This window comes from Penicillium samsonianum, assembly GCF_028829775.1.
Source record: "Penicillium samsonianum strain IBT 33392 chromosome Unknown utg000009l_segment0_segment0, whole genome shotgun sequence".
In the NCBI taxonomy this organism is placed as follows: Eukaryota; Fungi; Ascomycota; class Eurotiomycetes; order Eurotiales; family Aspergillaceae; genus Penicillium; species Penicillium samsonianum.
In genome coordinates this window covers 935,221-948,476 of record NW_026643267.1, presented here as the reverse complement: position 1 = coordinate 948,476, position 13,256 = coordinate 935,221, and the positions used below count along the sequence as shown (strand labels likewise).

At 44.9% G+C, this 13,256-nt stretch overlaps 5 protein-coding genes across 5 annotated transcripts; 2 read left to right on the top strand and 3 right to left on the bottom strand.

The window, feature by feature from the left end:
- Positions 1–1,348: 1,348 nt before the first annotated feature.
- N7471_013405 (uncharacterized protein) lies at positions 1,349–3,375 on the bottom strand (the record flags this gene model as incomplete). Its single annotated transcript, XM_057286124.1, has 2 exons — positions 1,349–2,734; positions 2,788–3,375. 2 exons carry the CDS (start codon positions 3,373–3,375, stop codon positions 1,349–1,351), a joined length of 1,974 nt encoding a protein of 657 aa, XP_057129449.1.
- Positions 3,376–4,785: 1,410 nt separating this feature from the next.
- On the top strand, positions 4,786–5,277 carry N7471_013404 (uncharacterized protein; the record flags this gene model as incomplete). Its single annotated transcript, XM_057286123.1, has 1 exon — positions 4,786–5,277. The coding sequence occupies one exon, from the start codon at positions 4,786–4,788 to the stop codon at positions 5,275–5,277; it is 492 nt and encodes a 163-aa protein (XP_057129448.1).
- A 1,185-nt stretch (positions 5,278–6,462) lies between these two features.
- N7471_013403 (uncharacterized protein) lies at positions 6,463–7,028 on the bottom strand (the record flags this gene model as incomplete). The annotated part of the gene is given in 2 exon segments (XM_057286122.1): positions 6,463–6,801; positions 6,813–7,028. 2 exon segments carry the CDS (start codon positions 7,026–7,028, stop codon positions 6,463–6,465), a joined length of 555 nt encoding a protein of 184 aa, XP_057129447.1.
- Positions 7,029–8,099: 1,071 nt separating this feature from the next.
- On the bottom strand, positions 8,100–8,717 carry N7471_013402 (uncharacterized protein; the record flags this gene model as incomplete). Its single annotated transcript, XM_057286121.1, has 1 exon — positions 8,100–8,717. One exon carries the CDS (start codon positions 8,715–8,717, stop codon positions 8,100–8,102), a length of 618 nt encoding a protein of 205 aa, XP_057129446.1.
- Positions 8,718–10,103: 1,386 nt separating this feature from the next.
- On the top strand, positions 10,104–10,664 carry N7471_013401 (uncharacterized protein; the record flags this gene model as incomplete). Its single annotated transcript, XM_057286120.1, has 1 exon — positions 10,104–10,664. One exon carries the CDS (start codon positions 10,104–10,106, stop codon positions 10,662–10,664), a length of 561 nt encoding a protein of 186 aa, XP_057129445.1.
- Positions 10,665–13,256: the final 2,592 nt, after the last annotated feature.

Here is a 13,256-nt window from a genome sequence, read left to right as displayed (position 1 = left end):
TCCCGAGGTTGAGGATCAATTCTGTAGGTAAGTGGAGGAGTGACATGGTAAGGTGACTTTGGACTGCCAAGCAAGGCCAAGCAGACAGAACGCTTGAGACCTAGTTAATCAGTTCAAGATCCTCATCCTGGCAGAAGGAAAGGAAATATCTCGTCATTATATAACCCTCTTTTCACATAACTCCGAGTGCATTAGGCCGCCAGCACAGCCCGCCAGCACAGCCCGGTCAATAATATATATGATTAGACAAAATACAGTTGCTGCCCGAAAGGGGTTGGTTAACCTAACTAGTTGGTTAGTTAGTTAGCGTGGGCTGCAATCTGTGTAAAATACATTCCTTGGGGTCTCATTCTTGTATTGTGTGGAATAAAATCACTATCCTAGGAAGCGGTCTGGGTAGAAGGGTTTCCCGCCCAATCCAATCAGAACTCGCGTATTCCCAATCCATTTTTCGGCAAACCATATATGCCTTCAGCCGTACATGGATTACCAGGGGAACAGCTAATTTTAGATTAGCGTGTCTCCATTTAGATTCCAGGAATTAAATCACAAGAGTCATTCCACTGTATGTCCCTACCTATTCTTTTATTATTTCGCCACGTCCACGCTGGCTAAGTCAAATTTCAGCTAAAATAACGCTTGCTTTCACCCAACGATGGCACATCGCTGGCCAGATATTTACAGTTCGACTATTCCGCGCTACCATAGGTTGGAGAAAGTACCGAACAGCGCAAGTGGGTGGGTGACACCTGGTTTGGAACAGAAAGCATCAAGAACGGCTACCGGGCCATTAAAGGCCTTTACAAGGCTCTAGGTTTATAGTAGGTAGTGGGATAATTGCCTTGCGCATGTGAGAATATATATAGTTGTGATACCCTGGATATCGTCAACGGTGTGTTCAAGGTAAATGGTCCTATATAGGCCCTCCTGTAGAGGCACTTGTGATTACTACCCTATTAGACGATCTGCCTTGTTTCCAATAAAAATACAAAAGTTCGGCTTCTGATGGAGAATCTACAGAGCGGAGATCCAGATATGGAGAAACAATACTGTGAGATTCGCCTGGGAGCAAAAGGACGGAGAGGAAGAAGAGAGAGGGAGAGAAGAGCTATCTAGCTATCTATCACTATCTAGATCTGTCCCGTATGGGGCTACTGCCTAAGGCAGAATAAGGCACCCAACAGCTTCCTTGTCTTCTTCTATTTGTTTCTTGTTTACGCCACCAAAGAAAGATAAGTCTAATATTCCGCAACGATTCACGCTTTTCAGAAGTAAATGAGCCCTTTTCCGTCTGGAAAGAAATAATAATTTTGTATTGAATGTTCAAAAATGAACATTTCGTCTTCGTCTAAATACCGTCTTCAGTCCACAGAGGGCCCTTTACTTTCTTGGATTGTCGAGATTGGTCAGTGCCCAAGTCAAGAGAGTTTTGAGTTCGCTTGGTGATGCTGCGTATAATCTCATGTTTCACCTCCGCTGATGGGTAGTCAGGATCCACTACTTTGGTATCCTCTCCGACAATTCGTGACTTCTCTTCCAAAAGCGGAGTGACAGCTGATTCTGCTAGGTCTGAATTAGATTCCGGTGTCTTGCAACTTTCGAGGTATTTTGCAGATAAAATGCTGTTCGTGGAAACAACAGTTGCAAGAGGTTGCTGATTCTCAAGTATGCTTAGGTGAGGAGTGGTTTGTTCAACCTGACCAACACCAACCTCAATCTCGACTGAATTTGGTGACTTAGGGCTATCATATAAATCAATCAATTTAGGAAGTTCTGATCCCAACAATGATGTCTTGTTGCACTTCATCGTTTCTCCCAGTGCTTCATCATCTGAAAATTTAACCACAACGCCACCTGTGGCTATAATCGGGCTACTTAGGTGGGAATTGTGTAGTGGCGGAAGACCAAAGATTGCATCTTTTTTGTACCTTGCCACCATCGGCAAATACGTTTGCTGGGCTGTAGAAGAGAAGATGGCCGACCTTTGCCTTTGCGGGACGCGTTGTCGCGGACATGCGCACACTATCGCATCTTCATAAAAGAGGAGCCTCTGTACCTCTGAAAGACAGTCTACGGAATGCAGAATGGCAATATATTCCACTGACGAGCCATACAATCGTGAAAATGCATGACTATGCCCATCTTCCCATAGAACCTGGATCGCAGTGTCTTCATTTTCAACAACTCTCACATGCCGAGGCATGTCGTGGAGCTTCTGCTGGACCATTTGTGGAGATAGATAAAGAGACTTATTTGGCTTCGACTCACCGTAAATGGTCCACTCCACGGAAGGGTTAATCAATGCTACTGCGCGATGGTAAATTTCATGAACAATATGCTCACAAAAGAAGGAATCGCTCTCAATTTGAGGGCTCATTCGCACTGGACAGTCACTATCAAGATGCGCTCTCTGAGTATACAGCCACCTTTCGTGGATATATAATGTCTTTTTGTTCTTGGCAAAGGCGATATCGGTTTCTTCATCCCCGGCGCGCACATAAAGGACACTAACATTTCTAGTGATAGAAGTCGCCACAAGCAAAGCCCGAAGGGCTCGATCAAATTCCTGTGCAAACCGCGTACTGGGTATCTGGATTACTTCGAATTCTTCTAATCGTCGCTGTAGCTCTTCATCAGGCGTGAGAATCAAGTTATGTTTTCGTAGGATTCTCCACAACACCAGCGACAGAGTCTGTGGCTGGAGTTTGAGATCTTTCGTGATTATCTCTAGGCTCTTGAGTTGGTGTTAGAAACTTATTAGTATGCTCTATATTTGGTGGCACTCACTTTGCATCCGCTGTTCTCGTGATGAAAGAATCCGGCGGTCTTTTGGGAGTCTTCTTTCAGTTTCGCCCAAATAATTCTTGCCACATTTTCCGTCACCAAGTCTTCAGCATTTTGGACGTCCATCCGTGTGGGATGATGTCGGAGAAAATCAATATAAAGTAAGAGAGCGCTTTCGTTCCCTCTTCGGATGGCACTTTCCCAAATCTCGGCAATTAATTTTGACCTCTTCTCAGGTTCAATCAATCGACCCAAGCTCCGATCAGGGTTTTCGGTAGCCAGGTTGTAGCCGACATGAAGGCCACTCCCATTATTATCACCCAGGCTGAATTCGATTCCTTTGAAATAGAGATGTCCGGCAAATTTCTCATCCAGAATCAAGTCGCCCTTTAGAGTACGAATAAGGGGTGCCGGGGGATTGACATCGATAGTAGCCCGCATCCAGCTCCAGAAGATATCTCTTGTCAGTCTGCTCTCATTACAACTATTGTGTTTGCCTCCCTTTGTGATGAAGACAGAAACATCCTTCCAGATCTTGGCTGTCAGCTGCTGGGAGATACGACACTGTAGGTCTTTTTCAAGGCGCGCCATGAGACGTTTGATTTTTCCCTTGCTCGCTGGTGTGACCTGGCAATACAAATTATGGTTGAGCTTGCCCCTAAATCCAAAGTTCCAATAGCAGTTGTTTGAGCATATCTTTACATTGAAATCCTCACGGCATAAAGCGAGAGCTGCCACTTTGAGCCCTTTGCCATAAACACCTGATAGACGATCATCATTGTTCTTTGTCGTATACCCTATTTCTAGACACCTTGTATCAAGCTTTGCATTAAAGTTAGTCAGTTCGACGTTTCCATCTGATTTCTTGAATCGGATATATCCAGCCAGTTCTTCATATTTTAGCGAAGCATGTCCATTATTTGTCTTTGGGACCGAGACAATAATCGCCTCATCTGTCTCTGTCACATGAGGACAGAATCCAAGAAGAGAGATTCCATGAACCTGAAGAATAGAATCTTTCCTGCAGGAACCGGTAAGTAAACATTACATTTAGTAATTCTCATAGATTTACGAACCAATTTTGATAAAACTCTTTGAAAGCATCGTACGAACTCCAATTCGCCTCATATGATCGGGTGAAACCAATTGGTTGTATTGACGGCTCCAGAACACCGGTGCTATCAGTGTGAGTTTCCGGTTGTGTATCCATCCCAATTATTCCAAAATTTGATGGAGTGAAGTATGATTTTGATAAAGAAGGCTATTAGCAGGACTTCTTTGGGTGGATTCGCCCCTTATATATGAATTAATCAAGTCATTTGTAATAATAAACTGGTGGCATCTAACCAGTAAAGCTCAAGCTGAATCCAGCCTATAACCTATCCCCGGATTTTGCTGTGGTTATTCTAGACGCAACTGAGGTGGTTTACCGCGATATTTTTCTTTCTCAACATTAGCACTGTTTTGCGTATGTTGAGCCTTTCGGTAGAACCAACGTGGGCCATCGATAAGAGAAAAATCCATACGATAGACCAAGTTTATTGTTATCGTAAATGGAGCCGAACATGTTCTCAGGCTTAGGCTAAGATTGTTGACCTCGAGCTTTTGATGGGGATGTATGAACAGGTGATGGCTTCATCTGCAGCTCGAAATCAAAATTAGTAGCGTTGTTTATTGCAGCAAAAAACCAATTCTGAAGCCTTTACAAACTAATTGGATAAGAAAGGTCGTGTTCAAGAATGTTTGTGTTGGAACTCGGTTTGGTGAAAGAGAAAGATGCCCTGGATAATATCTCAAAAAAAAAAGTTGGTCGGTCCTTTCTCCTGAATTCCCTAATGTGATCCATAGGTCTGTCTCAAGAAAAGATAGATTGCTGTCCTACATGAGTATAAAAGTCCAAGTTGAAGACACCGCAATCTATACTTTATTGTCGCGCTTTCTGGTCTTGATTTGATGCTACAAAATCTTGATCACTACCAATCTTAATACACGCAGATTGCTATGGATACAGAATTCCTCGGCCGCGTTCCAGCTGGGCTGGATAGCATTCGGGAGCTCTCGGAAGAGGAAAATAGCATTAATATTCAATTGACTGATGACGAAGATGAACCATCGTGTTCAGAAACCGAGTCTGACAAAGCATTCGTTGTTCCGGATGATATTCAATTAATCAATCCGGAAGATGATTCTGATTATGAACCTCCTGATTGCGATTACGAGCAATCGACGCAGACTTCCGATGAAAGCGAGGTCAGTCATCCATTGAAGCTTGGAAATATATCACTAATATCAACCAAGGATGATACCCTCAATCCAGAGATATTGGGTAGAAGAAAGGTTTACCGACGACGACACTCAGTCACTCAATATCAAATCAAGATATGGATTGATGGAGAACACATCGGATTTTTGTTTGACTGGATGCGAGCCTTTCAGGAAGCGGATAACGAGAGCACACCTTTGGCAAATCAACCCAAATCTGTGGAATGTTGATTGCTTGAACATCACAGGATAGTTTTAGTAGTGTTGGAGGACCCTTTTTTTCATGATATTGTGTTGTAACCAACGCAGCTGCAGCTCCACATCAATATACCCATGAAGGAAGAAAAGAGCGGCAGGCCCACAAAGCGAGAGCTTTCCTGATATCCGAGATTGTCGCAAACATCCGAGATTCGTCACGTTACAGACCAGAAACTATTCCTTTCTTAGTAACCTGATAACTTATTGTATTAATGCTTGTCTGCTTTTAGAGAGCACTAAATAATCAGTACAACCAATCCAATACAACAACGTTCATCTGGGCAATCTTTGCTTTGGCCGTTAATATGGTAACAGCATTTATTTTCCATGGATAATGAGCTTGTGATAACCACTATAGATTCCTGCTCTCGTCATTCATCCAGAAGCATTTGCTCATTGGAACAAAAATATTATGAGCTACTAACATAGCATTGAAGCGCTATGTGCAGATTGTACGCGCTAACTGGTATATAGAAACCCTATGCTGTGGATTCGCATACCCCAAGTCATTAAAATGATCTTACTACGGTACCCTGCCTAGCCTGTGACATACAGGAGAATTCGAAAACAGATTACCCCTGAGACACACACGTTTTCTTTCCCAGCACACTCCAATCGCGCTAAGCTGAAATCGGCCATAGAAAGTCCCCACACGAAAATTGAACTGCTACCCTGCTGGTCCAGACCTCGGAACGGTCTCTAGGTCTAGATCTACGGAGACAGCGGTACAGTATGTATGTATGAATGGATGGGTGATTTCATTACGCTAATCTCTTCCCTTTTGGCGATATGCAGCCTACCACTATGATGGATTGCAAAAGGTGGCCGCACATGGAACACAAGTATAATATCTGCTATGTGTTGCATTGTATCTACGACTGAACATTCGAGTCTTGCTCTCGTCTACTCTCTGCCAGAACATGATTGGAATCTCTAAGGACGAATCTGGCCTCCCATTTTTTCTCTCCCAGCATAATGATACGCTGAAGCTTAGTTATATTCTCGGCGGTCGACGATGTGTTGAAAAGATATGTAACTAGGTATCAAAATTATTCGTAAAGATACGTATATGAATAACCGCTCAAAATATGCAAATCAGCAGTGAGAAAAATGTACTGCACGAGGCTTTCCAAGTTGGAACTCAGGTATTTACATTTACTAGATTCCCACACTTGCGATGAACGATAGTAAATCACGGAACTTCCAATTCAGTGGAGCATCCTGACCAAGTTGCACCGCTGCGCCCAAAGCGCCTTGGTCTTCCCGGGGCGTATGCTGATTGCTGTTTGCTTCTCGCACGCAACGTTTAGAGGTCTCTTGGGTCTCACAAGAAGTAGTGAGACATTCATCTCTCTGTTGCGCTTGACCAGAAATTATGCGCTTGCTACTTTTTTTCGCTGTCCGCTTGGCAATGTAATCTGCAGGGGTTTTCCGGGTAATAGGCAAGCCTTGGATTCTCTGCAAAGACATATCAGCGGTGAAACGCAGTTCTTGGTCCTGTCACATACAGCATCGATCTCCTTTGGCCACACTGCTTCTTCCTCTGTAGTAAAGGTATGGATTCGCCCGCTTGGCATTCGCATTGCCATCCATATGTCAATTCCATAACGGTCATTAAACTCTGTCAATCTCTTGAAGAGATTGTGCCGTCGTTTCCGTATTAGTTCTTGCTCCCCCCGACGGTCCAATAGTGATAATGTTGTCTTGGCGTGCTGTCTCGACATTTTAGTGATGCATAAATAAGTCGATGTTGAATTGCATTCGACTTGCAAGTTTTTATACTTCAGTTCCATAGTTTGCAATCCAGGACAAGGAGGCAATATGCGAGTGATGGTTGGAGACCATTCTTGCAAAAGGTAACCGCATATGGAACACATGTAATACGGAAGCATTTCCATCCGTTCAAACGTTCAACGCGGTGATGTCTTGGCGAGCACAACCCCCGTTTATCTGTCTCTGATTACATTTTTGGCTAGTTTTCCCGCCCATGAGTGCAAATAGGTTAATTACCCAAAGATGGTGATATCTGGTTCCATTTTCAACACCGCCAACGCATTGAGGCCATATGCTGCTAATAGGTTGTTTTTGAAACTTGATCTCGATTTTAAGGCAATCGTCCCATATGGTTTAAACGGGAAAAAACCCCCACCCAAGAGAATGCTACAGATTCTAGATCGTTGGCCAGTTCATATCCGAGAATTATGGCTGCAGTGCTGGGATAAGGCAACAGAACAGAACAAAACGAAAAGGAATTCATACAAGCTGGGCCCAAAATAAAGCATATTTGGTAGGTAAGAGAAATTTCCTTTGCACTCTCGCTCGTTAACCGGGAAGTTTACAGTGACTACCGACCTTGCCTTCCATGTTGGGAAATATGTATACTTACAGCTCGCCAAAGTCGCAGGTCGGGTTTCGACCCCGGACCCAAAACCCGCCAAGAAAATTAGATAGCAGTACTATATACGTGTTTACACGATTTTCTATATGGTAAAGGCTGTATTGTAATGGTAATTCTGTAATATACACGCTCATGGGTCCTTGGCAGGTCGTCGCTAAACCCGTGAGTACCCAAAAAACCAATATGGCGAGGTCTAGATATACTCTTTTATACCCCAATCACATGAAGCGCTAAATCTAATATCCATCGAGTATAAATTACCAGTTTTGTTTGTATATGGTAATAATACGACTTGTAACATGATTACTCATGCTGTGCCCGGAGCAAGTCTTTAAATACGAAAACCAAGAGGCCATGTTCCTATAGTAAGTATTGAGATATATACGGTGGTTACTCATCATGCTTGTGCCGCATCAACTGCCTCTATAACAATCCCTGCAATATCGACATTCTTCCACGAAGCTGCGACAACCTCGAATATCCATGGTTTTGCTTGCTTCATAGCTTCCAGACAGAAAATGTCCTCCGCTGCTACATCTGCCGCAGGATCAACAGCTGCAAGAACTTTCCATTGCCGCCAAAACCATGTACGTCGATACTTGGTAACAATCTTTTTCTTAGTGAATGATCCTTCTATAGCAGCTTCAGGCGAGTAAGCTTTCCGTGCGTAAACTTTGATATCTCTTTTTCTTTTCAAATCCTGAAAGAGTCTCGGCGGATTGTTTTCCTCTGCCACAATAAAGGAAATACAAGGTCGTTGCCAGGCGTCGTACAATTTGCCTTCATCTCCTCTCTTGCGTTTACGTAAATATGGTTGAATACCCCACGTAAAAATTCGCCGTTCATGTAGCTTCAACAGAGAAGGAACAAGGCTATGTGTCTCCTCTTCTATGGGGCCATAATGATAAGGAGACGATGAGATTTCACCTCGGAGGAACTTCTTATTCAACTCGAGTAGGTCAGTAAAATCAGTCGAGTTACTCCAATCTTGGTCGTCTTGTGGGAGCTCGGGCATAGTGGATGTTGAGTTTAGTATCATGAATTAGAGAAAGGAACTGATATTTATATAGTACTAAAAAGACAGAACTGGTGAGTTGGACTAGATTATTTCTTTCAATCTCTTTTCATTCTTGAACTATGTGTTTGGGAAGACGTAAGAAGGTACTGATACTCTAAAAGGGGGTGGGGTTATTCCACGCAAACGGGAGTCGGATTGAAGGGAGATGAGAAAGAACAAATTCAAAATACAGTATGTAACGACAGCCAAACTCACATGCATTAACTAAGAAATGAAAACGTCCCATTTCATCACTACGGAGTAAGAAAAGAGCAGAAATGTCGTGTCGAGTATAAAGAAGGGATGATAAAAGGTGTCTGCTTTGGTGTCAACTAAGACTATAGCCGTCAGGTCGAGATGGGTCACCCGTGGGACCCCATCGAAAACAATATGGGTCGGCAAACAGTGCAAACATAGGAAGAAACGTGAGTGCATATTTTATGTAGTTCTAGGCTGTATTCTTTGTATCTCTCTTACAGGTAGAGCTTAGAATATATGTCAATTGGCCTCGATTTTGAATTTAACACTCCGATCTCTTATATACAGCCAATGATACGCCCAGTTCTCATCATCTTGTCTTGGGCGCTTCCAAGCTCTTACTGATGCACACATCTGAGTGCTTCCCTCCTCAGATTCAAGTAGTGGAGCACCAGCCTCATCTTTAGAAAGTTTGGTCGTGGATGGTAAACGCGAGACGGTGAATCATCACGAGAAAGGCCAGCTTCGAGATGTCACGCACGAAGAGGTCCGACTCAAGCGCTTTTAGTGCAAATCTAGCCGGTCATAGAGGGAATACTGCCATTTTCGTTCCGGAGCATGATCTATAAGTCTGAAGTAGGTAGTTTCACCATGTCCTTGGCGGGGACCTCTTGATCATTCGGTGGATGGATTTAATCAGGGTACCTACCGCAGCAGGGACCTATTGTCAATTTGACGGTTCTAGTCGCCACATGCCAAAATAGATCCAGACCATGACCCCGTTCTATGATCTGGTTCAGGGGGGTAGCAGCTCACATTTTCCTTTAACCCACAGGAGACAGTTGAATTTGCCCAGGTAGAGCTATTAGTGTGACCAACACCTTCGTTGGATATGCATCAGATAACTAGCCATCATCAGTTCAAGGCTGCGAACGGAATCACATCGGACAGGGTTTCCGTGTTAGTGTGTGGTTACAGCAGGGAGCCCCGTTCGGCGGTCGGACTTGACCAGGGTGCCTCTAGAAGCAGGGAACCCCCTATATAATAGCCGCATGAGCAGATCGTGTGATAACAGCCCAACGCCGTCTTTATTAATGAGAAATTCAGCACTGTAGATTTTCCTGTGATTTGATTATACTTCACAAAATGTCTCCCAGTCCGACAGTATCCAGTATCTACAGTCGATCGATAGGATCGCCGAAATTGGACATTCAGCTGGTTCACAATCGAACCAGTTCCTCGGTGTCATCTGAGCCTGACTGTCCCCAAATCACGCTGGCCGATCATAAAGTTGGAGACGCTAGGGGTTTTAGCACCGCCTTGGAATCTACCGGCAGCCGGTTACAAATCGCAAAACATTCCACACCTCAATCAAATTGCGAATACCAGAAGATCCTTGCGGATGAGCTGACCGGCATTCAATGGGAAAATGAGTTTTATGGGGAGTGCACTGAGATCTATGAAGAACTGGTGCTAGCCACTGTAAAGGCGTCGCAGAATTTGTCATCTCAGTCCCAGTCGCGTCTGTTGGATTATTATTTTGAGCCGTACACATGCCCACCCAAAAATGACTTTATTCTTCAGGCCGTCCGAGATCTAGAAATTGCGCTGGGGGAATCTCAGTCCCGCGAAATTGCAGCGCTTGAGAAATGGGTAAAACATTGGGACCCTAAACCCGGTGAACGTATTTCAACTGCCTGGATCTGAAGCTGGTGGGGAAAGCTTGTCAGAATGGGAGGCTGTTCGCGGCCAGTGATTGAAACTTCTATTCAACAGTTGAATACACCAGAATTCGAAAACAGATTACAGTGGAATTCGACATCAGTTTTAACTCTACACTCCTGCGACTTGATTCGCGAACCCTAACCTGTAACACGCTAGTACGCATTTGGCCTAACCGTCGATCCTTGATTTCCAAGAATAGACGTTGCATTTACATGACGCAGGTGTGACCCTGCCCTGTGTATTTTACTCGAAGATGCCATACAGTGGTAATTCTGTGTTATGTTGTCCACCCCCAGCAGGAGCTCTCTGAGATATACCCAGTGCAGATACTAGGCGCATAGAAATGAGGGGTCCAGCCCCATTACTCGCAAGCACACCACATCTGCATCAAGCTGAAATGTCGCGGGGTCCGGCAGCCATGCATAAAAACCGCACTCCTCAAATTTGTAGAGAGAACTTATGTTTTTGATATACGGCCGAGTTTTCCCTAACATTCTGACTCCCACTTTTCAACCTATGGGTTCTACAGGCTTTTCAGCATGGTCATTGTAAAGTGAGAGGAAACAAACACAAGGAAACACATAAAGAAAACTATACATCTCGTTCCATCCTTTCAGGGTTCAGATAAGACCTGATCCATTCTACAGCCTAACTCAATCGATGCAAAAGATTCTGCCAGTATCACTGTAGCAGTGGTGAATAGTCAGATAGGGAGCACATCGCATGGTTGTCTAATGAAGCGCATTGAGTTGCTGTGTATCCATCGTATGGATATTAATAGTTACAGACCCTAAATCATATGGTTTTTGCCCACCTTACATTTCATGGTATTAAGGATTGTTAGGTGTCTCCCTTTGGTTGGTATGTTTGCACAAAGGATTCTACGAGGAAATTACGGTACTATAACAATGACCATTGTATTTACCAATGAATACAATACAGCACTACATTGGGAAGTGCTAAAATTAGGTTCGCGCGTCTCCACTTAGGTAGGGTACGGGAATCAAATCGGAAGAGTGTGGAGTTACAGCTGATTTCGAATTCTACCGTACCCCCGAGACGCACACGCTGTCTTTCCCAGCGCCTCACTCCGGTTGCGCTGAACTGGATTCGGTCAGAGATAGACCCACCGTTCTTCTCTCGAATGTGGCTTTGGTAGGTCACCCAAATTACTGTAATTACGGTTTCCGGCAGCAAAAATAACTGCCGAAATGCTTCGTGGCCATACTGTATGGCCACCTTGTTATACTGGGTACAGCAAGATTAGGCCAAGGAGTGCTAGAATATTTTAGCTCGCTGAGTTGCAAGTTTTGGCAGCACCGCTAGCGTAATGTCTGTACTGCCGTAATATACCGTGGAATCGCTTGAGGATCTGGGCCAAGGTCGCCCGCTACTTTTTCCTCTTTCCTAGCCGCAGTTTTGCCCCTTTCCCCTCGCATATTCCTATACAGTAGAATTCGAAAACAGTTTACCCCTCAAGCACACACTATTTGTTTCTCGGGCTCGCTTAACAGAAATGTTGCTTCAACGCAACGTTTTGTTGTCAATGAATGGTGGAAGTCCAAATTGGCGGCAGAGGTATGAACTAAGCGAGCAAGGGTCACACCCCTACCAGTTCAATGCTCGGATTTGACCAGGAGACATGCAACAGCAGGGATCCCCTGTACAGTAGAATTCGAAATCAGTTTGCCGCCCGCTCAATGATTTATCTGCGCTAAGGCCTTGGCGGTGGGGCCAGAAAAGAGTGATGAAGAGTGTATTGGTCAAGCCGATTTCGAGAACGACTGTACCCCTCAGGCAGACACACTTTGTTTCTCGGCTCGTACCCAAAACCAGTTTAGTCTTTATTCGGATAAGCGGTATAATAATCACCTATTGCCAAGTTTTGTCACCCCCCTCTCAGTTTAGTCCTTGACTTAGTCAGGATACATCCAGTAACAGGGACCCTCTGCTAGTGAGTTCGGCAGACACACTTGTCTGTCCAGTGACGGCCATTCTACAGTAGACTTTGAAAACAGTTTACCCCTTAGGCACACACGGTGGCTGGAGAAACTGTCAAAGAGTGTAGGTGGTTGCACTAGTTTCGGAACGTACTGTATTGGTTGGACGTTGACCAGGGTGCCTATAGCAACAGGGGCCCCCTGTCAATTGCCCGTCAGTTCGGCGGTTGGACGTTGATCAGGGTGTCTACAGCAACAGGGGCCCCCTGTCAATCCCCTGTCAGTTCGGTGGTTGGACGTTGACCAGGGTGCCTACAGCAACAGGGGCCCCCTGTCAATCCCCTGTCAGTTCGGTGGTTGGACGTTGACCAGGGTGCCTACAGCAACAGGGGCCCCATGTCAACCCCCCATCAATCGGACGTTAACCATGCTGCCCGCAGAAACAGGGACCGGACCCCTGTCACCCCCCTGTCAGTTCGGTGGTTGGACGTTGACCAGGGTGCCTACAGCAACAGGGGCCCCCTGCCAATCCCCTGTCAATCCCCTGTCAGTTCGGTGGTTGGACGTTGACCAGGGTGCCTACAGCAACAAGGGCCCCCTGTCAATCCCCTGTCAGTTCGGTGGTTGGACGTTG